This window comes from Myxocyprinus asiaticus, chromosome 3 (genome assembly GCF_019703515.2).
Source record: "Myxocyprinus asiaticus isolate MX2 ecotype Aquarium Trade chromosome 3, UBuf_Myxa_2, whole genome shotgun sequence".
Lineage (NCBI taxonomy): Eukaryota > Metazoa > Chordata > Actinopteri > Cypriniformes > Catostomidae > Myxocyprinus > Myxocyprinus asiaticus.
Genome location: NC_059346.1, coordinates 41,170,498 through 41,196,390, shown reverse-complemented (window position 1 = coordinate 41,196,390; position 25,893 = coordinate 41,170,498). Strand labels below are relative to the sequence as shown.

General features: G+C 38.3%; 1 protein-coding gene across 5 annotated transcripts in view; it reads left to right on the top strand.

Moving 5' to 3' along the window:
• LOC127425608 (myocyte-specific enhancer factor 2C-like) overlaps positions 1-25,893 on the top strand; it is a 99,486-nt gene that overhangs the window by 20,444 nt on the left and 53,149 nt on the right. For all 5 annotated transcript variants that reach the window (XM_051671814.1, XM_051671806.1, XM_051671796.1 and 2 more), the window contains one exon: positions 18,894-19,086. In XM_051671814.1, coding sequence (XP_051527774.1) covers positions 19,033-19,086 — 54 coding nt within the window. In that variant the 5' untranslated portion in view covers positions 18,894-19,032. The remainder of the gene's footprint in view (positions 1-18,893; positions 19,087-25,893) is intronic.

Below are 25,893 nucleotides of genomic sequence, written 5' to 3'. Positions count from 1 at the left end.
ATAACCACGATTAAGAGATTATTTAATAATTGCGACAGGTCTAATAGTTCATTTCCGTAATGTACCTAGTTAGAAGGTCCCCAGTATAATTAACAATATTCGCTGGTAGATATTTTCTTTCATAAGCAAAAGGGACATTATAACTCAAATATACCCTTTTGAATCGATATCGAATTGAATCAAGAACTTGTGAATCGGAATCGAATTGGGAAATCTGTATCAATACCCATCCCTAATTTGCACGCTCACTCGCAACGCATTACCCAGCTGAAGAGCATAAAATTAAGAACTTATACCTTTTATTTGCATGACTTTCATGATGAATCTCCAAACAGCATCCTTTTAATTGTTTTTCTTGTGGAACTTGAGGGATTTGTCATACAATATCTGATGTTTCCACAATCAGTCGTCTGTTTGATGTTTAATATACATGAGGGGCGGATTTTGGTCCAATTAGTTTTTAGTAGGGGCGGGGCTACCTGGCACAATGCTGCATGAATAGAAACCAAGCGACTGACAAAATGCTTGTTGCTACTGTTTAGGACACGAAAAACACGAATTAATCAACGAGATCACACGAGAAATCGATATGATTTTTTTCCGAAATTTCATGTACCCTGAAATCAACCCATTCAGCTGAATTACTGACAAGTGCCATCCCCCATTTTTGCATCAATTCAACACATTTCCCTTTAGTGCAACTGATGACAGGTTATGGTCCCATGGAAACCAGGAAGAAATCACGTTCTCACTTTTTGCGCAACTCTATGGACATTTCACCTGGAAATTAGAGCTCACACATGCCAATATGTATATTGAACAACACTTCCAGCTTTGTCCACTGGGGGACAGTGATTTTAATTTTGGTAAGCACAGACCGATTTAAGCAACAAAACTTTTGACCTACTGTTGCCGAATTCACAGTGCAAATTGTCTGAATTAACATAAAAAAGATAGCTTTTGTCGCTTGTAGCTTTGCAGCATTGTCATATTGTGCCTGTACAGGACACAGAGTTACATTTGCAATATAAATCACAGCATAACAAGGAAACTGATCTCTAAAATATGTTTCTATCCAATTGTAATGTGATTATCTCTTTCAACAGCACTGCATGTGTGGGTCCCACCAGAGTGTTAGACAGACAATGGACATAATCTCATTATATCGGGATGGTTGCTGCTAGCTTTTATCCTTCGGTTATTGTTTCCCTGGTCAGATTAAAAGCACTGTGCACTGTAGGCCTGTTAATGGAGAAGGTCTAATCTTATTAGATTTATCATCTTCAGCGAGAAAGAGGAACTGCTCCTGCCAAGCTTCAGTGCACAGGTGAAGAAACTGTTGTCCTCTTGTGTTAATAAAGCAATAGTTAGCCTTTATCCCTCTCTCCCTGAATGGGTATGTGTTGTTTTAATGTGTTTATGACAGGTTAATTGGATAAGGAGGCCACTCATAAAAAGTCTACAACTGTTTTCGCAAGGAGAGTGCAGACCTTTTTTTTCATGTTCTTCAAAATGCTGCTAGGCAGCCGTCGATGACCCACTTCTAAGACGATCAAGAAAACAAGGAAGAGCCGAGCACAATCCGTGGAGAATGCCAGAGAAAATGAGAGAAAGAGAATAAGACAGAGATAGGGATATTTTTTATTTTTTTATTTTGTTGGGAAGTCGATTTTAAATCCTTTTTCACTTCCCCTCCCTCTCTTCCGTCTCCTGAACACAGTCCACTTTTCTCAGAGATTCCCTCCAGCGGAATCGGAATGGAGAGGGACTGGGAATACTAGTGTGGATTAACTTCCGATGCTTGGCTAGCCCCCTTGGTTAATTACATGTGTAATGAGTTGTTTATTTGGGATAATGCTCAGCAGGAACGTCTGCCTAATGCCGGAGCTGGGAGCAGACCCAGTGAGAGTGGAGGATAGGATAGGAGGATGGTGGAGAAAAGAGAGTAGGAGAGTCACCATTGTCGGCGCCAGAATGAGAAAGGGGAGGACTGGTGGAGGAGGGGTGGGCATTCTCATCCCAACTCGGGGTCAAATAGCCATAGGACTTTTCTCATGGGTGGAGGGAGAAAAAATCAGAAAAAAATCTACAACGTGGAAAAAAAAAACAACGTATGAGGAGAGAAAGGAGCTATATGTGCCCAGCAGTGCAGACGGGAGTGGAAAAGTCCATGGGTGCAAACGCAAGGGAAGGGGGTAGGGAGGAAAGGGAGAGACAAGTTATGCTATCATAAGCTGAGGGGGACAGCTGGGGTTATGTGAACACTGCAGCTGGATCGGGAGCCGAGGGAGAACACTGGGCAGGTCCCTGTGCTGCAGAGTGGCTGGAGCCTTGAGAAAAAGTTTCACTCCCAGTCGCAACCTTCTGCAGCCTGCACTCCCACCCCCCCCCCACCCCCGCCCCCCACTCCTAAAAATTATATGGTATAGATAAGCCTTTGGATCATGAACGAAAACACACACGCTGACCTGGTTAATACAGAGCTGGCTGTAAGCACTGCCTTTTCTTTGTTTTCCTTTCCATCATTATCAGCTCAAATCGAGAAACTGTCATTATTTAGTAAGAGTGAGCGATTACTATCAGAATAACAGCAATTAGAAGGGTGATTATTTTTTATATAAATGCCTGAAAAAGTAACACATGAAATGTATCTCTAATTTGTTTTATTCTTCCGGTAAGTAGAGATTTTTATCTTTTTTTTTTTTTTTTTTTTTGACTAGCATATCAGAAAACTTTCGCTGTCACTGTTGTCTGATCACATAAAAAAAAGGCCCGTCACAGCTGCAAGACACAAGAAACACACAGTAAAGGAAGTTATGCAAATGCATGCAACCCTGGCTTGCCACTAAACAACAAGATAAAGCTTACAAAAATAAATAAATAAAAACATGCACGCACATCACGTTACACATGGATACTCATAAAAATGACGTTTTGGAGGATTTGAAAGGCGAATGAAAAAAAATATAAGTTGTGGAAAGTTTTTTGCTCACACAAGGGAGAGACTGAGATTAATTGCAGTTGCACATGGCAGGACATTTAAAATGCCTGCGATGCATATGTCACCATGAGGACGAAATATGTTTTAGAAAAAATATAGTTAAAAAATCCCTTTAAAAGGAAACTTACAGTACCTTTATTGATTATTTTAAGGTAGCTGTGTAACTGTTGTGTTGAGTGTCAACTAAAAGTAGCTCACATGACGGAGTGGGTGTAAGTTCTTTTCAGCTCTCGACTCTTTCTAGTAACAAATTAAAAAATCGCCGCCACGAGAAGGTGTCAGCGCGACGTCAAACGCCATTGGTTCTCGCGTGTCTTGTGTCCGATTATGATGAGCTCAAGTTCGGATGTATCTTTTGAGTGTGACTGGTATTGGATGGCGCTGCCTTCACGGAGGGGGGAGATTTTCAGCGATTAAAATCTTCGGTTTCACTCTGTTCCTCATACAATGCTATCGTATGGTTTGGAATTATAATAGTGCTTTTGTATAATTTTTATTTTAAATAAATAATTGTGACTGTACTTTTATCTGCTTGTTATGTCTTTAATATTGTTGAGAATTGGTTAGGTTTAGGCATAATGGTGGAGTCGGGTGCTTAAAAATATCAAAAAAATTGTGCAGTGTAAATTTAAATTATTGTTACTAAATTTACTCAACCCCACCCCTAAACCTAACCAATTATCAGCGATGTTAAACATGAAACCTCATTCATGATTTATATCGTTGATAATTGGTTAGGTTCAGGAATGGGGCTGGGTTGGGTTAGGGGATCTAAATAATCGACATGATTGTGTAATATAACCACACTTACATATTTATAAGTATAATAAAACATATTGCGGTTAAACACATGCAATACTATCCTAATATTGGCAGTGTTTAGACTGCCCTCTGCATGCGTCGGATACAGATGCCAGAGGGTGCTTTTGGGGTCTGTAGATTGACGTGCTGGGCTCTTGCACAAGCGGCAGTATTTGACGCCTCGGGAGTGAGAACGGGTTGTTTATGAAGTCACGTTCAGTCATCGTGTGTGAGCTTAAAGATCCTGTGAAATCAAAATGAGAGTTTTGGAGCTTTTAGTCTATGTGTGGATGCTTTGAGGCCATCTACAGTATACACTAGTGTACTTCTAAACAAAATGTAAGCTTTTCGCATAAATGTGAATATTTAAAATCAACAGTCTTTCTCTTTCAGGAAAGCAGACCAAAAATATTCATGCCTCATCAAGCACTTTTTTTTTGTCCAATCAAATGCTCTCTAAAATGAGAATTTTCCTCCCCCTAACCTGCAACTGAATACCAAGTAGTAGATCATGGTTCATGGCTGTGATGTAATTAAAGCCTACTGTTTTTTTTTTTGTTGTTGTTTTTTTTTAAAGTAGGGATGTCCCAATACCATTTTTTTGAGAACGAGTACGAGTTCCGTTACTTTCTGTCTGATACTCGCTGATACCGAGTCCGATACCAAATCCGATACCTGTTTTTTTTATTTTTATTTTTTTTTATTATTATTAACTCCATATCATCAGATTATTTATCAAAATGGTGTTTAAATAAATGAATTTAAAAAAAACTTTAATCAAATGAAAATATATCAATAAATTTTCAACATAATATTGTATTGTTTTTTATAAAATTAAGTGCTTATATACAGAACCTCACAGCACAATCCAAAATACAGCACTGGAGTTATTTCTTGTCAAATAAAGTGCTGCATAACAGAGAATCACAGATGTGAGATATTGCTTAAATAAAATACAGTTACCATTGACTTATTATTAGTATTAGTAATAGTATTATGGTGAATATTACATTACTTTACAATAGTGATATATTTATTTTATCCTTTTTTAATTTAAAGTTAGCTTTTATTTTGAAGGAGCTTATATTTTGAAGTGTTTCTGTGTGATGACGGTAGCTTTTCAGTCCGAAAAAGCCGGTCGCTACGTGACTCAAACCTGCAAAAACCTGCTATTTAATTAATTGAGTATGTACTCTGTATGTGCCTCATCTGCATCAAACAGAGCGATCGATGCTCATGACAGGGTTTTCCTTGTATGAGCCAAGGAGTAGCTTTAAAAGGTACATGCAGCTGGCTGTGGCACAACACTGTCTCCAGTATTGGTATTGGAACATCCCTAAAAATAAAAAGGATGTCTTGTCCAAACTTCCTGTTTCAATATGAAATGTTTTGATGCTTTAACACACTACCAGTAAAAGGCCTTCCACCATTCAATACAAAAATGTAAAATGTAACATTTACTTTTCTACTTTACTTTTCTTCCAGGTTTTTGTTGTTGTTGTTGTTTCTCTCATCAAGGGTTAACCAGCAGTGCTTTTTATCAGATCATACCAGCTCCGCACTCTAAACCTCCCGTCCATGTTTGAGGTTTTTCTTTGAAAGTCCAGGCCGTTTTGATTCACCGCAGCTGCGCTGACTCTTTAATCAAATGCTATCTTTTCACTGGTTTGCCCCGTCTACCCTTCCCTCTCTCCCTCCCTTCCCCCGTCCCTTAACGCATCTTAATTGGTTGCTTTCTGTGACAAATTACGAGCGCGTGCTTTGATGAGGTTGGGCCGAGCCGGTACTGGAGTAACTTGTGCCAGTGCCTGGTGGTTCTTCTCACCACTACAAACATGGGGGTGGGTATGCCTCGGCATGCTGGGGCTATAATGAGAGACTGGGCCTGTGGCTGCCTGGTCCCTCTGCTCCTAGTTGAAGATGCCAAAAGGGGGTTTACAGGTATCTTACACCAGCAAGATTGAAGCGTTATATTTTTTTTATTTTTTTTTTACATTTATGCAACAGTTAGTTCCTGTCTTTTAATCTAAATTGGACAAGGGTTCCAAGAGTGTTGATATTTAGTATAGCAGCGCTTGGATGCTTTCACTGTTTCTATCACTCCAGTTGTCTAACTTCATGGCATTCCATACAGGCTGCTGTTGACAGTTGCTGCTGAAAATGGTCTGTGCTAACCGAAATTTTAACCACTGTCCCCCAGTGGCCAAAGCTAGAAGTGTTGTTGAATGTATGGGCATATATGAGCTCCAGTTTCCGAATGATATGTTTACAGAGTGGTGCCAAAAGCGAGTTGTATTTTTATTTGTAAATGATGTAATACAGTCAACAAGAATGTACATTTTATTAACCCTACATCCTAACCCAAACCCCAACCCTAAACCTAATTTTAGAGAGAAAATGCAACCTATGAATCATACTCATCATTGTTTACATGAACATAATTACTTCCTGGTTTAGGGAAATGTGTTCACTCTTGAATTGATGCAAAAATGTCTGATGAGGGATGGTGCTTGTCAGTAATTTTGGCTGAATGGGTCGATTTCAGGGTACATTAACTTTTGGAAGCAACATGCCCATCTCCCGTGTGTTCATGTTGCCGAATCACAGCCTCGCTGATATTCAGTACAACTGTGTGATACTGCTTACGTATAAAATATTTCATGTATGCACTGAGGTTGCAGTTGAGCAATTGTAACTGATTTTGTTTGTGTCCTACATTAAGGGAAGTGAGGGAAAGAAATAGAGGGAGTGAGTCAAAAAGGAAGCATTAAAGAGTAGGGAGAGGAAGAAAGAGTTATTTGAGTCACCCAGTCATTTGTGCACTCATGTTTAGACAAACCCTAACTGCAATAATGACAGTTTAATGATTCACATTTAATTATGTCAACAACACAGCAATTCTTCCAACAATCAGGTGAAACTGAACTGTGACATCACTTTGGAAAATGGAGTTGGGGGATGGGGGAATAATGGCAAAATATTTTGCAGCAAGAGATTTGAGACTGTGTCTGAGCTCATGCAATCTCTCTCTCCTCTTACGCTCTCTCTTCCGCCCGATCTGGGTTACTCGGTTTCCTCGCAGAGCCTTGGGACCACTGAGAGAGAAAAAAATTGTGGGGGAAAAAGACTCAGTCAACATATGAAGGACATCTTCGTTGAGTGGGTTTTAACTTCAAACTATGTTCTCCCTGAAAGAATGTGTATCGTGATCAGTGTAGATAGTTTTAGATCACCTCAAGGAGGTTCAAAAATGCAATGTGTTGTAGAGCATGTTAGGGCAGGGATTGAATCATTTCTCTGGTCAGTGTAGGTGCAGTTAACAGTCATTTGGAAATATTGCTTTGTCAGTTTGCAAATGTGCCCCTGCAGTTCTGAGAGTCATGTCATTTGCTTACAGAGCAGGTCACAGACAGGGTTGGGAAGGTTACTTTTGAAATGTATTCCACTACAGATTACAGAATACAGTACATGCTGTAAAATGTAATTTGTAACATATTCCGTTAGATTACTCAAGGTCAGTAATTTATTCTAAATACTTTGGATTACTTCTTCAACACTGGTAGATTTTTTCACTTGTTTTGACTATAAAAACTCTGCCAGTACAGTAGGACAAAATACACATGTTCAAAATTCATTCTCTGAAAAACCTAAATATCTTATTCAATGTTGTTTCTAAAACAAGATAAATCAAACTGATCTTGTTTTAAAGATTTTTAGATATTTTTACAGGAAAATAATACAAAAATTATTATCAAGAATACGATTTTTGCCCTAATATCAAAGGTCTTACTAGAAAAAAAAATATTATGATCCAACGTGAATTTTCCTGATAAAAAAAATATGATCGTGTCTGGTAACGTGCATGTAAATGGCTAGAAATAGCATTTTAGCTAGCATAAAGCTGACAATTTACACAAGGTTTATTTCTATTTCTTCTGCTCCAAACTTACTTCAAACTTACTTCTCTGTCTGCTCGTATGAATGTAAAACATCCTAAGAAAGTGTTTCACCGCTGTTCAAATGCACTTTGGATCGCACCATTTATATGTATAAATGTTTTCCATCTGAAAGGACTAAATATTAAATGAAACAAATGACAATGAAATGCAAAGTAATCCCTTCGGTAATCAAAATACTTTTTGAATGTAACTGTATTCTAATTACCAATGATTTAAATTGTAACTGTAGTGGAATACAGTTACTTATATTTTGTATTTTAAATACGTAAAACCGTTACATGTATTCCGTTACTCCCCAACACTGGTCACAGATCAATCAGAAGCTTGTATTTGCATTGCTGATTTTTCAACAATTACGGGGACACTTTCTCAGTGTCTTTTTAAATTACATATTATATTTTTAGAATAAATAAAAAACTAACATGAGAACATCTGCTTGGGCTGGCATGAACTTCACAAATGTTTGCAAAACCTGGTGATCCATCCCAGCATGATTTGAAAATGTTCCAAACAGCATCTTGTGTGCTTCAATGTAAGCAAGTAAATCTGTCAAAGCAAGTAAATGTGTCAGTGTCACACATTTGCTTACTAGATATTGGGCAGAATCAATTTTTTTATTTATTACATATCATAAAATTATATGAAATTTTTTTTTTTTTTTAAAGCTTAACATTTTCTCAGTTTTAAATAAGACTTTGAATCCCAGATTATCAAGGTGGATTTAAACTTTTGGACCCCACTCTATGAAAATTCCATGACACTTCAGATTACTTTTTGTTTTGATGATATTGACATAGCTGTCGGCTTTTTAACCATTTTTGCTTCTTTTTTAATACAGTGAAAGAGAAAGAAACATATGGTACCAGACTGTTTTACCATCGTTACTGAAACATTACTCATAAAGAGAACTTTAGTGCAATCACTGCTGATCGATCAGAGACAGAGAGGAGATGTTGCTCAACTTCCCTTTTCCACCTTACCCCCTAACAACCCCCCTCCACCCCCACTTCACCCAACATCTCGTAAAGCCACTGCAAGAAGGAACCAAAAAACCCACAATCTCTTTAAATCAATGCAATAAGATTTAGCTGAGTTTCAAATGAAAAATCTAAAGAAAAGAGAGAGAGAGAGAGAGATAAAATGGCAAAGGAAGTCTCTTGGCCCTCACTCTTGCCTGGTGAGCTGTGTTAGCCTCTGGGCTTAGTTGAAGCCAGGAGGGAGTGTTTAATAATTGCTGTCAGAAGATCAAATTTAATTCTCTTTTCACAGGACTGCTGTAGGGTAGAGTGAAACAAATCGTCATCTGAGATTTCTAAATGAACAAAGCTTTTAATAAGTCTGATTAAAATATCTTGGTACAGAGGGAGAAGAGGGTATGAAGAAAATGTTCAATGAAAAAATCAGAGGGTCAGCCAGGTATACTGTCTGGTGTTGCGGGGAGGTCACATGACTTTGTCTGCAGTCACATACCCCCCCAACCCTCAACACCACATGGATAACATCACGAGACATTGTCATTCTCAGCTGATAATGTGTTTTGGTGAAGATGTCAGACCTTGTCTGTTTGAAGTGACAGGTTCAGGGCCTCATCAATTGTCAGTCGTGCAAACAAGTCTTCTCTCTCTCTCTCTCTCTCTCTCTCTCTCTCTCTCTCTCTCTCTCTCTCCATGCTCAAGACACAAGCGTAGGCCTTATTTCAGTTCTCCTTTCTTTGTTTAACTCAGTTCCACTATACCAAGAACTCACCCAGAAGTCTAAGGACTACTTCAAGCTAACATCTTCAGAATTTTGACCCTTAAAACCACCTAAAACAACCACGCAATCTCCATTGCATGCCCAGTGTAGGGCCATTGCCTTCTTCACAAGGAGACCTGAAACCACTGGGCTGAAAATACTAGCTGAGATCACCATAAATTCCCATGCTGGCCCAGGCTGTTTTATGCTGGGTTTTGCTGGTATGGTGCTAGTCTAGCTGGTGAACCAGCATAGCCATGTTTTTCACTAGCAAAACTTAGCTAATGTAGCTGGTTGACCAAAGAGTATTGCCATTTAAGCTAGTTAAAATATAAAGGGAACCAGCATACAACCAAAACATGTGATGGTGACCAGCTATGCTGTTCTTGTAAGCAGGGCAAGCCACTCCTGGGGCTATCATTTTTGCCTTATTTTTTGGTAACAGCTGTCCAGCCAGAACAGGACAGTGATCAGTCATTACTTGGTTCACTCAGTGTGTATCTGTCAGCTGAGCAGCTGGCTTCCTCGCACCTCTTTCATTTAGAGTTGACACAGTGTGTTGTTTCATGCTTTCCTTGGGCCAATAACCAATCACTAATTGAAAGACAACTCTCACTTTCCACAGTTCTGGCTTTAGTGGGCCACCCTCAGTATTTACCGAGTTTGTGAAGGATGCAACTGCTGTTAACACCCTTTCATCCCATTTTCCACTGTGACACTAGGTCACATGTCGCCGAGTCTTTGTCTGTGGGATCAGGAGGTGCATGTGTTATTGGAAAATGATAAAGAATTTGCTTTTTTTTTTATTTCACTCTCAGAGCTCAACAGTTGAGCTAGACAGATAACAATTGTCAAGACACACTTTGATGTTGGCCTGATGTCTGAAAGTTGAAAATCTGGATGCACCTCTTTTTTTCGATCTTTCTTTTAGTTCTAATGCTTTTTTGGCCTTTTTTAAATGTAGTAACACCACACTTTACACTGCACAATGCACTGATGTAATGATTGTATGCAGTCATAAAATCAGAGACCCTCCACTAGAAATCCCAACACAAGTGGTCAAGAGATGCTAATTACCAGGTACGGTGATACAGTCTGTCCACTTGTGATTGAATCGCCTGAAATGCATCTTTAGTACAAGGCAATAAACACACACACACACACACACACACACACACACACACACACACACACGCACAGAGTAAAGTCAACACTGATGCACTTGGTTAAAACAGTTTTCTTTTTTATCTGTCAAAATTGATCATTTTGATTTTGGTTTAGTGATTTTTGAAAAAGCCAACATATTAAAAAAAATAAAAAAATAAATAAATAAGGTGAAGGTGATTTATAACTTGACTCAAACCAAAAATAACTCACAAACCTGACATGTGCATGCTATATTATTATGTTATTTGGTGCCCATGTCAACATTTTTAGCTGTCCAGCAAAGAAAGGTGAACTTAGGGGGAATAAGACGGGATGGCATGCTATTTAAGGTACATGTAGCACTATTTAAGTAATTAGCTGTTGATTCCTGTAGAAACAGAAGTAAGGTATTGCAGCAGAGAGCCCTGAAAGAGCACCCTGTTTCACATAAATAAATCCCTCCACCCAGTGCCCTAATCTAGCAAAGTACCTGAAAAGAGCTTTTCACTAATCACTGCCATAACATAAATGCAGTTCATCCAAAATTCTACACATTTGAAAATGTCTCTTATCATCTTTTTTTTTTTTTTTTTTTTTCAGGCTGAAGTGAGTTTATGGTAAAAAAAAATAAAGAAACACATCACTTGAATGTATTGAAAAATAAGCAGAGCTTTGAAATCAGTTTCGCTATCACAGAATGAGATTGTTTTGTGTAATTAGGGAGTTTGAATCTAATATAGGTGTAGATGCAGTGGTTTTTCTTTCATCGTGTATGTATGTAAAACTAGTTAGTACAGTTTTAGCCATCATTTTGGCCAAATGCTTGCAACAATAAAAACCACAAGCCTTTTAGGTCAGTGCTTGCATCAGTGGGGGCTGTTTGTTTACAATCAGCTGTGGTGGCTCGAGCCCTCAACTCTTTTTTTCTCTGTTCTTTACTTCTTTTTGCTCCTTTTTTGGCTTGGAGAAGGAAGCGCAGGAGTTTTTGGTTCCCATTTTGTGCACACTGGAACAGTTTAGGAAAGGAAGCACCTTTACACCTTGATTGTCTGTGGCTGCTGATGTCACATCCTTCCACCATGCCATGTGTGTATGCATATGTTTCCTGCCTCTCTATCCAGTCGTACTGTGGGGGGTCTTGAGGGTATGGATGAGTGTCGAGGAACCCGGAGAGACACTGATGAATCCTTATAGTAATGAGACTGTGTGTCTTACTGTTGCTTTTAGTTTCTCTGTACTTGGCTGCAAGTGTTTTGATTACATTCAACATACAGTCAGTAGGAATTTAGGGGGAATGCAAATCAGATGTGCGCCATAACTATACTAACCACTTTTCTTCACTTATATAACAACCAAATATTAGCTTAGGCACTATCGTCATAAACAGGTTATGCAGTATGCAGTGCATCTGATTTGCTTCAATACACAGTATATATATTTATTATATATATATATATATATATATATATATATATATATATATATATATATATATAGTGAGTGTGTGTGTGTGTGTGTGTGTGTATGTCAAACATAAAACAATAATCAAAATCCATCCACAAGCACAGCAATATTTATACTGTATGCCAACCCTTTAGGCTAGCACTGATTTTGGGAGACCCCAAAATGAAAATTTAATATACAACTTAAAGATGCTATAAGCAATTTCAGCTGTTCTACTTCCATAAAACTGAGCTGTTGGATTAGCCACGCCCCCTCTTTCTAAAACCCTGCACTCCAAAGATACCAAAATTACCTTTACAATTGATAGCAGAAACAGTTGTTAAAAAAACTATAGCAGCAAAATAGCACCCTCAACTGACAACTGTTATGAACAACATGGCATAAAATGCATTATGCCTCAATAATTTGCTGCAACCAGGGACGTCTGCAGGATTTAATCTGAGGGTACGCACAGAAATCAGGACATGCTCCCCTGGGAAATTTTTTGTGTGTGCAAAAAACAACACTAAAGCATTCAGTTCTGGTGACTTTGAGATAAGCATTTGTTTTATTTTCTGGAGTATGAGTAGCGTTCATGTAACTATTGGCTAAAGCATTTCTTCCAGCAACCGTTCAGACAGACACATTTTCGTGCTAAATAAGCAAAACGCACCACAACAAATAGAGCAGAACGCAGGTGTCTTGAGATGCATTTTGATCAGTTGAACAAGATCTTTTTAACTTGACACAGTGTCTACAAATTCAGCGTTCCTGTGAGAAATGCTAAAAAACACAGTGAAATGTGACGCAGTTGTCAAAAGACATCCATCTAGCAAATGTGTAAATGGAAAAAGATTGAAAAATAGTGCGAGCGGACGCAAAAACACGTTCAGTTTGAACAGCCCCTTGTTCACATAACACAGCACTAGCTGAAGTTTTTCAAAGTTACCTCTCAAAAAGACAGACTTTTGTTTCAGTTGACACATTTCCACTGTATTCAGCGCTGTTTGTTCTCTGTATTCGTAAATATCCCGATACTGTTTTACTGTGTGTGAAACCGCTCCAAATGATTCAGTGAGAGAGCAGTCCGAATGAGTTGTACTGAATCACGAATCGATTCAGACCGTTTTGCAAGCCTGTTTGGCCAATTCACTGAAAAGAACTTGGGCATTGATAGTTCTTTTAAATAGCCAACAGAAATACGGGACACATTTCATGATTGGTGAAATATTCTGAGAGTAAATATTTCTCAGGTCAGTCAGAGCGCTCATGGTACACACAGTGCGTACGGCCGTACAGCTGCAGGCGCCACTGGCTGCAACTACAATACTATGAAAACGTGCAAAATGATTGACAGGCAGAAAGCGTCACTGTCCGCAGTCTGTGGACACATTTTTGGAGACCATGACAGGTGGGGGGGGGAGCATGCCCCTCTAAAATTTTCTTGTGCCCCCTCCCCATAAACTTTTGACACCTCCTTCCTAGTCCGAAGAAGAGACAACCACTTGCCCACTCTAAAGATCAAAACACCCCCCACAGGCCCATTTTAGTACCAGCCTTGATTGAGATTGAAGCTGTCATTTTGCCTTACACCTGCTTTTGTGTTCCATGGACAAAATTTAAGTCATACAAGTTTGAAACAACATTGGGGTGAGTAAATGATGACTGAAATTACATTTTTGGGCTTCTACCACACTGATCCTGATCTCAGGTTCAGGTCGCACATCCTGTGTCTTTTCCATGCCTGAGATTTGTATCCACTCGTCAGCTAGTCCTTCAGTCCTCTCCTCTGTATGGCCTCTCTGCCTCTCGTCTTCTGTAAATCAAAAAGCCACACCACCATAAATATGTGCATTAAAGAGAAACCCTTTGGGTGTAAATAACAGTATTAATTTAGTTTCAAGGATTACAACATGAAAGTTCTTAGGATTTAAATGTGAATAAATGTTTAGAATTCAAGACAGTCCAAAAGCATGCCCTTGTATTCAAATTGTTCGGAAGACGTATTAAAAATAGTTTTTTGCCTCTTTAAGGAAATGGGAGTTTATTTTAAAAGAGCGAGGGTTTATTTAATGTATCATGCACCTCCTAAAAGGTTTACTTTCTGCCCTGTAATATGTTATTTAAAATTTCTGCTACCACATTTCCCTATGAGGATAGAGGATACTGCCCTTTTTTCAAAAAACACACTAGTACCAAATGTCTTGCAGATGTGCTTAAAAAAAAAAAAAAAAAAAAAAAAAAAAAAAAAAAAAAGAAGCGAGAAAGAAAAAGGGATGGAAAAGAAGAGAATATACGAAGGGTGGCAACATTGTGCTGAGTTTGATTCTTTTGAAAAATCAGCTCCTGTCTGATTGTAAAAATAATGTTCAGATGACCTAAATGTGGTTAGAGTTCAGCAAGGCTGTACCTTAGCTCCTCCATATCGCACAGTTTGTGTCAAGACTCAATGAGACTGAAACTTGCTTGAGTTGTATATCTCATCAAATTTTCCATGCATCCTCTTCACAAGTGTTTCATTATCAGAGACAGTTTCTGTGCTTTTTACAAATGTAATTCATGATATTTGCATTTAATCATTTTTCATTCTCAACACGAGACCCCTTAGAGAAATAAAAATTGCTTCGTTTTTCTTCTCTTACAAAATTATATCACTGAACACAAAGAAGTCATATTCACTTTATTAGGACTTTGACAATACAATCGCATGCAAAATATTTTTTATTTTTTATTTTTTATATGACACTAGGGAATGAGACGACCCAGAATTCTGCCTGTTTATGTACTTACTTATTGGCCTCGCAGTTCCAGTTCTTAAAGGGAGAAAGAAAGAGGTGGATAGAGAGAGAAAACACACAGCACTTCATGATGTCCCAATGCTGGCATCCCCAACTTTCTCTCTTTCCCCAGTGGTTTTTCCTTATTCCCCACCACCCTTCTCATCTGTGGCAGAGGAAGAGAGGCATGGTTAGCAGATGGGCACACTCTCCTCCCTTTTCTCGAGAGAGACCTGCTCACATCTCTCTCTCTTTCTCTCTTCATTTTCTTTGTTCTCTATTTGATTTGCTTTTTGTGCTCTTGCTTTGAGCCCAATATATATAAAATAAAAAGGCTTTAGTGTAGGGATGGGTCATGAAGGTTGACAACTCAACTCATCATCCAGCAACTGACAAGTCTATTAGTGAGTTCAACTAGTTTGTCTAGATTTATTTTTAATTTTTTTTTAATTATTTATTTAGTTTTTATATATTTTTAGTGGCAGTACTTTAATTAGCATGCTGACAGTGTGCTTTGATTTAGCTTTTAGACAGTTTGCATAGTAAAATCCTATTGGAAAAGTTGTGTCTTTAAATTAATCCCCTTTAAAGCACCACTGATATAGACATACACATGTAGAAGGACATGTTTGGGTGTTGCATCACGCCTGGTTTGGTTTTTTGAGTGTTCCACTTCTAGCATTGCATTTTTTAAGACACTGGAGCCAATTCACTGAGAAATTGTGCCACTTTTGTGCTTAGTATTTCAGCGCAACAAACTGTGTCTTATTTACTAACCACCCGCAATCTAGTTAAAGCAGATACAGTCGGCACTGAAATAGCACTGCGTCTTCAATATTTAGATAACTCATTGTCATATCTTTCCACGCGAACATGCCTCCTTTGTAAATAAGACTCATTATAGTGAAGACTGTACAACATTGACAAAAGTCACAGTCGCGCTGTGCAAATTGCGTTCAGCACAGCCGTTGCCTGATCTGCATTTGTCCTTAAGTCAATCGGGTGCTAAACCAATGCATACAGCAGAGCACATGCAAATAAAAAGCACTTCTAGCAGCACAATTCTTTCTAAGTGAATCCCTCCCATGGTGTCCTTTTAAAAACACATTCTTTTCCATTCTGTCTAGCTTTTAATGCAAGAACACATCTTATGGAAACACCCCCTACACAACATGTCAAATTGTTCTCAGGTGAACCCTAATTATATAGGGCTTTCTGAAGACAGATTAGTGACTAATACTGTAAGTTATTAGGTACTATTTCCCTATATTACATATTTTCAAATTTAGTGAATTTTCTGAACGATTTTTAGAATATTGTAGTTTTACACATCCCTAGTTTAAGGATCTAGATCTATTATCTTTCTCTCCATATGCTTCCGTGACCCTTCAGCCTTTGGTGGGGACCCTTCTTCCATGCTTTCTTCTGCCAGTCACAATAAGCCTGTCTTGAGGTTCACTTAGTGGGGAGGGATCTTTCTTGCCCTCTTCTCTCTCTCTCACCCTCCCCATATGCTTTGCTATGGATTAGTGAATTGGCTTAGCATGGCAGAGAAAGCCTGTTAGTAGTCTCTCTCTGCCTCACTCTCTCCCTCTCTGGCATAATTGCTTATACTAAACACTAAAACCCTCACATACACACACATTCGATCTCAAACACACACATAATATTTGCTTTCATGCTTTTGTCAGGGCTACTGGTCAGTAACACTTGAGTGTCAACCACAGCCTTGCCCATTTTTCATGTTATTTGCTCGTGTATTGCAGAAGTGTATGTAAGTGCTTGTATGGCAGCAACAGGACTGTTTTTTATATCTGAAACGCCTCTGGCTTCTGATCAACCACAGCTTGTCTGTGCTGTAGTTTGGCCTTACTGGTGTAAATTGGATTGTGCTCATCTGTGGTAATCTGAAAGTAGATGAGTAAGAGCATGTGTATATGTAAAGGAGGGGAATGACGGAGAGAGAGATTGTGCTTAGGTAGATTCCAGTTGCCCCAGTGCTTAGGGGTAGGTATTATTACATTACATTTACATTTACTGATTTGACAGCAAGGTTATTATGATTATAGAATTCTATTATATGTATATATATTAAAATTAAATTTAAAATTACGTAAAGCACGGTAGGTTCACGTTTGAGACTGTGGCGTGTCAGGGATTACAGACCTGTCGTTATCAATGAGGAAGCTCCTCCGAGAGTCATAGACCCTGTTTTGATTGAGTTAACTACTTTATCAGCTTTAAAATGTGACCCGGCGTAACCGCACTCGTTGACGCCAAGTTCTGCTGGCTGCACTATGGGTAAATATTTACACAGGCGTACAGTCATTATCACCAGCTTGTAGTCGAGTTGTTTTGCTCCTTGTTTTATGTCTTTTACAATGGCCCTCTAAACAATCATCAAGCCATTTCAAATTTCACCACTTACGCGTTAAGATGTGCTCGCTAACAGCCTCACCAACAGCTCCTTGTGAAGCACGAGCAGTGTTGTTTGGATGCTATAGACTGTAAACTTAATCGCAGTTATAATTAGAGACAATTGAGCAATAAACATTATATCAATAGCACCACAAGAATGTATTTGTAACACAGAATATATGTATTTGGCAACTTAATTTCAACAGCCATAAAGGAATTCAACAATTTTGTGTGGAATTTTGTCAATTAGCCACACCATGTAATATGAAGATGGATTTGAGAGAATGGAATTAGAGTTTGCTTGTGGTTTTACGCATATGAAATGGAAAAGTCTCTCAACCACTTGAAACCTTACTCCACCCATAAACACTTGATTATTAATAAATGAGAGAAGGATGGAAGTGCAGATACACTTGAGAACAGACAGAGTAGCATATCATTTAGGTATATCTACATCAATGTTTCTTGCTTGCCGTGGCAGGTGAAATCTGGTTCAGAAACAAGCAAAAAGAAGGAGAAAAAAAGAGACAGAGAATAAAGCGAAAGCGATGGAAGGCTTTTAACGTGACACCACTGACAGCTTTACTGCATTACACCAAGCTTAAATAATGGGACGCTCATTTGCATAACGAGGAACGTTATCACCTCTACTGTCAGAATAAAACACAACAACACTTCTGCCGCTCTTCCCAGAGATGAATCGGGTTGGCCTACTTTACTGCACCAAAGAGGTGCGCACATACACACAAACACAGCCAAACACACACACACACACACACAGACACGTGTGTTCTGTGATCGCTAGCTCTCACACTGTGTGGATCTAAGCTACGAGCACTTTATAGAAAGCCTAGGTGAGCTTCTCAGGTGAGGGCAGTCTTTCAAAAGCAGAAAGAGCTCAGCATGAGGGCCTGATAAAGGCCCTCTTCCCCTCTTTCCCTGAGAGCAGAGCAAAGCTGTGACGTGATGACGGCATCATATTCCAGATCGGCTCGGGCAGCGTCTTTGACGAGAAGTAAATCAGGGTGGCTTAGGTTTGCATTGAGGTTCTTCCTTAGATCTTTTGATACCTGGATCATCTTTGTAAATAAATCGTGCTCTACAGTACAGCCTCATATATTGGAGCAACTGCCACTGTACCTTAGTCTTGTTGTCTTCAGTGAGCTGATCCTTATAGTTTCAGCTAGAAAGGAAATTCCAGTCTGTTCGTTCAGTTCAGATTCTACAAAAACAAGCTGGTGTCAATTCTGCCTGATGTTATGCCAGTGTTTTTTAGGAAAGCAGAGCTGCTTGTTGTTCAGTTGGCAGTAAACGTTACACTGCAAGTGATTAGAGCTGTTAAGTTAGCGGCACTTCCAAAACACTGTCAAATTCTCTGTGACTGTAAAGAGAGCATGACAGTGCTGTCTACACTCATAGTCGCAGCCGAAGCGCGGGAATCTGATTTGCATGATATTGATGGCAGAAAACAGCGCTGCCTCAGAATGTCGACAAATTCTTTTGTCTTTATTTGTTGTCCCATGTGGCTTCGACTCTGCCTTTCCCTGTTTTTAAAGCTGCAGTTTTTGCCATATTTCATCTGACTTAATGCCTACCTCTCTCTGTCTTTCACAGGTACAGCTACTGGAATCTTTGAATTGAGTGGAGCAAGTCGAGAGAAGAAAGTCTGGTTTGAAGAAGCGCAAGACAAAAAAGAGGGACAAAAAGCATAAAGTTCATTGGTGAAAAAGAGAGAGAAGAAAAGACGGGGACAATGGGGAGAAAAAAGATTCAGATCACACGGATTATGGATGAACGCAACAGACAGGTGAGTCACGCTGACCAGAAAGGTCCAGAAATATTAAGGTGAAGTGTGTTATACGTATTTTGGATGTTAAAATACTTTCTTCTATCTCTGCTTAATATTCAGAGTCAACTATAAATTAGCCATTTGTAGGTCAATTTCCTGAAAATTTTTAACACTGGATCTGTGGCACTATCAAAAAGCCCAACACAGCAACATTGGAACAACCAGTGATGTGATTTTGGGGCGGGATTATCTGTCCAACCAACTGAAGACTGGGGGAATGTTCAGAAAACCTGTTTTTATAAGCCAACATTACTTTTGTACAGTTCACCTTTAAATGTTTTCTATTCACCACCTTGAATTAGATTTAGACAGCTTTCTTGACAGAAGCTTAAGGGACACCAACGTGTGTTATTTTAAGCCAAAATAGACCAAATAGGAGGTGTGCTCACACTAATTGTTGGCGTCAACCTGGCATGCCTCCACCTTTTGCCTCTGGCAGTGGAATATTACTTCAGTAAGGACAGGGTGGGTGGAGAACACAAACACGAGGCAAATGGAGATGGCAATGATGGGGTGATGCCACATGATTAGGGCTGTAGGTGGAGTCAACGCAGAGGTAGAAGATGGCCCTCAAGAGGCCCTCTTGCCTTAGCTAGTAGTTTTCCTCTTAAGTTCAGCTTTCAGGTAGAGGTTGTTGAGATCCTGCCCTATGACATCTCTCATTGCTTTTATAGTCAAACACGTACGGTCTCTATATAGCTTTAGTTCCATCATAATGTTATACTGTATTGTGTCATAATATGATTTTTCTTTACTATTTTTTCCTGTGGTGGTATTTCACCAAATAAATATGTTGATGAAGTTATGCCATTAAAATAATAAAATAAATGTAATCATTTTTATTGGTTGATCGATATGGGTTTTTCAATTACCAATGGCAATACCGATATCTACAAAGCTGGGTGGCAGATAATGCCGATATATACATAATACAAAAGGCTATTTTTATGTTGGTAATTCACCAAATTATTATTTTTATGAAGTTATGGCACTAAAATAATTAAATAATTTCTAGCGTTGACCGGTATGGGTTTTTCAATGACCAATGTCAATACCGATATCTATAGAGCTGGGTGGCTGATAATGCTGATATATGCTTAATACAATAGGCTACATTTTTTATGTTGGTAATTCACCAAATTATTATTTTATGAAGTTATGGCACTAAAATAATAAAATAATATTTAGCAGTTAACCGATATGGGTTTTTCAATGACAAATGTTGATACCGATATCTAAAGAGCTTGGGTGGCCGATAATGCCAATATATTCATAGTACAATAGGCTATTTTTATGTTGGTAATTCACCGAATTATTATTTTTATGAAGTTATGCCACTAAAATAATGAAATATTTTTTAGTAGCTGACCGATATGGGTTTTTCAATGACCAATGTCAATATCGATATCTACAGAGCTGGGTGGCAGAAAATGCCGATATATGCATAATACAATAGGCTATATTTTTTATGTTGGTAATTCACCAAATTATTATTTTTATGGAGTTATGAAGTTCATGGAGTTATGGCACTAAAATAATAACATAATTTTTAGCAGTTGACAGATATGGGTTTTTCAATGACCAATGCCAATACCTATATCTACAAAGCTGGTTTGGCTGATAATGCCGATATATGAATAATACAATAGGCTATATTTTTTTTAATTGTAATTGTTTATGCATTGACAAGACTGTTGGTAGATTTTTGAACTGACAAGGGGGACTAACCCTATAAGATGATAAATCTCAAAATGGTAAAACTATGTGATTAATCATCCTTGCCGATATCATTCAATCACTATTAATTTAGCATTTTATTTGATTTAGTAATTCTTAGTCAACATTTTCACAGACATTTACTACTTAAAGAACATCTTATCTCTGTCTTTTTTTAAAATACAATTACAATTTAGAAATGAAGAAAACAAATTCTGTTAGTTAATTTTACCTCCAGTTCCCTGGCCAAGAAACAGAATCAAGTCATGAACACACAAAAACAGCCACTTATCATACATCGAAGATACTGTAGTTGTATTGATCGTATTGGTGCCAGTTACATAGAAGCTTGTTTTACTGCAAAATCAATAAACTGTCTTTAGGCCTGACATTTACAGTTGTCCCCTTTTGGACAAAATATAGTTTATAGATGCCTTCAAAAAATGACCTGTCAGAAAAACAGCACAACTGGAAAGCACTCACAGTTTGACAGAAAATAACCTTCACTAGTTTGAGGTTCTTCTCTCTGTCTTTTCATGTCTCACCTTACTTTGTGTTGTAACTTGACTCTCTGTACAGTCAACCAGAGTCCTCACATCCTTTCACAGGATGACACTTTGTCACAGAAACAGACATTTGTAGTTCCTCAGTCTGGTCTGGAGAGAGAAAAAATTAGATTTTAGGGAAAGATCTTGACTAACAGTTGATATGACTGAGTGACACCATATTGCTGCAGTTAATGGCTGCTGTCTGGACCTTGGGTGGGTTGATCAATAATTGAAGATAGTGTGCCGGCCCGAGGAGAAGTGGAGGAGAAAAAGCAAAAATGCAGGAGAGGAAAGTAATGGGCATGTCAGGCAGAGCAGACGGAAGGGGCACAGTGACATTAGTCAGTCGGTACTTGTGGGTTGAGTAAGTTCTCCCCCTTGAGGAAACCAGAGGCTCACATGCATGTGAGCTCTCATGCTAAACACTGAAAAATGAGTCAAGGTAGCTCTCAACCCAGACACTTCCCTCTTCTCTTTTTCTATTTATTTTGAAAAACAAACAAGTTGTGAGGTTAACAAGATTAAAATAAATACCGTATATTGTATGAATTTTCAAGGTTTGTGTTTATGAAAAAGGAAAATGTATCATCTGTTTTCCTCTGGCGAGTTCATGTGCACTTATCATTTTAAAACTTTTTTTACTACTGCATATATATTTGTATACTACTTTGCATGTTCAAAGACAAACACTGTTTCTTTTACTAATGATGAGGGCAGATGAAAAGGAAAAAGAGAAAGAAACAGAGGGGGGGAGGAGGGGGATCAGGATGTTTTTGGCTAGGCTATCGGATTGCACAGAGAGCATCCTGTCTTGGTGTTATCAATGTTCTCCTCTCCTTCTTTCTCTCTCTGTTTCTATCTCACTTCCCCTCAACCAGACTTCAAGATCTGAGATTGATACAGGAAGGACACCTGATGAGAGTCAGTGCCACAGATTTCCAGGTCTTGGGTTCCTTTTGACTAGTTTGAAATTAAGTCTTTACAATAATTGTATTTATTTTTTTCTGTAAATGTTAGGTGTATACACAAATGATAAGCAATTTTTAGTGGTCATGGCCTGTCAAGCTCATAATAGGACAAAAACATAATCCATAAAAGCCATTATGGCTTTGAAGCCTTGGGATGGAGCACACAAGTTGTATGGCAACTTATATGGGGGCTTTTATTGTGCTTTTGTCCTTTATGGAGCTTGTATGCAAGTGCAGTTTAAGGATTCTTTAAAAATGTCTTGTGTTCCATGGTGGGAAAAAAATAGCTGCATAGGGGTTTGGAACAACATGAGGATAAGTAAATGACAGAGTTTTCCTTTTTGGGTGAGCTATTCGTTTACTGATAAGCAATGCCAAAACCTACTGTGATCTTGAATCGTGATAAAAATAAGTTCATAAATTCTGCGTAGAGGTTTTGGTCAGCAGATAGTAGATGCTTTACTGAAAACATGCATCATAAATTGTACTCTATTTATAGTGTACATGCCATGTTCGACAGCTGGCACAGGGGTTATTATTGACTCTTGTCCTCTCGCTGCCATTCATCTGAGGCTGTTGCAAACAACCCGCGTCTTTGTACTGCAAGAGAAGCATGAAGACAGGCATCACAAGACAAGAATGGGGGACCTTTGACTTACAAAGGGTTGTTTCTTTTCCATTTTGCTTTTTCTCTCCCCTCCTTAATGTGTTGAAGACGTGGCTGGGGCTGTGCATATTTTCACTTCCTCTTAAGGAAATCTTTCCATACCAAAAGCCAAATAAACAACAACGACTGCATCAATGGTGTTACCTTAAGCACAACATTTTTTAGATGTTTTCACTCTTTTCTAGCAAATATATCCAACTTTTATAACATCACTTTTTTTTATAGCTAACCAAGCTGAAAAGGTGGGAAAATAGGCTTTATTTTCATGAAATTTGTATCTAATAATTCTGTGCACTCTCCCCATTTAAATATATCACTTATTTGTAAAAATTCTTCCCTAATTTTTATTATTATTCTTATTTATTTTTTAGTTTAGCCTGGTTCCTTGACAAAGATGAAAAGGCAAATTTTTGTCCTTAGCCACAAAATGTTACTTTTATCCTATTGTATAGTATGGCCACAAATTGCTTAAATGCAAAATGGGGGTGCTACTTTAAAAAATGCATTTAAAGTCTGAATTCTCTCAGATATCTTTGGCCCGGCTGTTGTCTCCTATCATTTCCTTGCTGATATCACCTCTTTCAGATTGGCAGCTTCTCTGCGGCCCACCCTGCCTCTGGCGCCATGCTTGTGGGCACAAGGCCTCAGTCGCCCTGGGCGGCCACTTTGGCTCCCTAGCCCAACTCCTGAAAACACTTGTGCTGAGCACAGGCACATCCAGCAGGCCTCCCTGGCGTTGACTGGCTGCCCAGAAGCTCAGACAGAGGGCATCAGTGTGAGGAGCCTGGCTTTCTTCCCCCCAGCCACTCAAACACTTTCCTGGGCACATCACATGAAAGGACCCCCTGTATCATGAAAGTGTTAGCCACATTGCTAACAAGCGCATGCTTACGGACTAATTTACACGCTGCTGAATACACAGTGAACACAAACTAAATTATAATTATTTAAAACAAAATATAGGTAGTCAGTTATAGTTAGTCATTTAATAACTTTTGTGGATTCAGTGGAAACTGGCTTATATAGAGTGCTAATCCATCTTCTTTGCTGTGCAACACAGTAGAGGCCAGTACCCAGAAGGGTAGGGCAGAAGTGACACTTGATGGTAAAGGATACATGAAGGGTTAAACCATTACTCACTGGGTGGATAAATTGTGTTGCCAATGGCTTGCCTTGTTTTGCAGGGAGAAAAAACCCAAACCTGAATAAATATGTTAAAAACCACTTGCAGATATTGAAAATGAAATTAGTTTGAGAAAACTCTTTCTAGCAAGTCAGCCCACTGGCGGCCATCTTTGGAACGCTCTCGGGCAGCTATTTTTAAGAGCAGCTCCTATCTACTTGAATGGGGAAAGACTGAAATCTCCAAAGCGGTTGGTCAAGATTACAATCAAAAAGAATATTTCAAATCAGCAGTAAAATCTGACAACACTGGAATCATTAATTGTGCCTCTTTACCTCAGATTGCAGAAAAAACAAAACAAAATGAAGAAACAATTTTCCCGGCTTGTATAGCTAATCTGCATGCGTGTTCTCAAGTTGATTGACAGGCGATGTCTGTATCTAAATGATGAGTGGCTCTTTTACCTTTAAGGTGGGACTTCCTTTCTACATCCGTTGACCATTCAGCATTTAAATATATCCCATTAATTGTAATAGAAGTGGCCCTTCCCTTCAAAAAATTCTTTGGTTTAATTAAATGCCATGGGGCATTTGATGTCACATCAAGTGAGTTTGCGTACATTTATGACTCCAAGGACCCCCATAGTCAAAGACAATCTTTAAAGGCCCTAACATAGAGAACAGTATATTTTTAAGAACTGTATATTATTTAATAAAAACAATAGCTGAAGGGAGTTAAATTCAAATTAGAAATATGATGTGTTTACATATTTTACTGCCAAAAAACCTATATTTTTAGTGATCTTTTTTTCTTTTTTCTAGCATTTTAATAAATTAGTTTTTATAACATAACTTATTAAAAATAATTGTAAGTGATCATGTGACCCCCTTGGTTTGCTGAGGCTCCCTAATGGGTCCTTGCACCCGATTGAGAGCCACTGGTGTTTGTGACAAAAATTTCCTTTAATTACAATGTAGTTTTTTTTTTTTTTGCATTTGCATTTGCATTTGCATTTGATGCAATATACTTATGTACATGCATATTGTTGAATTGTACTTACATTTAAAGTATGTGCATTTAATTACATCTGTAGTTACACTTTTAACCTTACCCTTAATCCAAACCCAACCCTTAGCCTAACCCCCTAAACCTAACCCTAAACCTACCCATACCCCGACCTCAGTAGCAGCAAATGTGAATCTTGTGGGAATTTTGCAGAACAACATGTAGTTGCACAATAAGTACACTGTATTGTATGTATTTTAATGTGAGTAGTACATAGTAGTTAAAGACACCTAATATAAAATGGGACCGAGAAAATAAAAAAACTTTTTAATTCAGTTTAATTGTATTAACTTGGAAAGGACAATAAGGGAAAAGTGACTTTATTACAATGTAAAAAAATGGTAAAATGCAATTGTGACCTTAAAGATTTATTTCTACTTAATCTAATCCTTAAAACTCACTTTTTGGCATAAACTATTGTAATCAGTTTAATTTTAGTAATTTTGATGGAGCATATTTTTGAGGGCTAACCTACTGTATAAAGAGGACAATGGCAAAGATGATTTTCTTCAGAAAGGCTTAATGCAATGGCCAGTTGTCACTTATTGCTTCTGCATTAGAAATATTAAGTGTGGAAGTTCACTGCACCAAATGTGATCAAAGTTTATTCAGAAGTATACATACTTTAATTGGCACTCCACATGCACTTGATGTGGTTTTCATCCCTCTTACTGACTT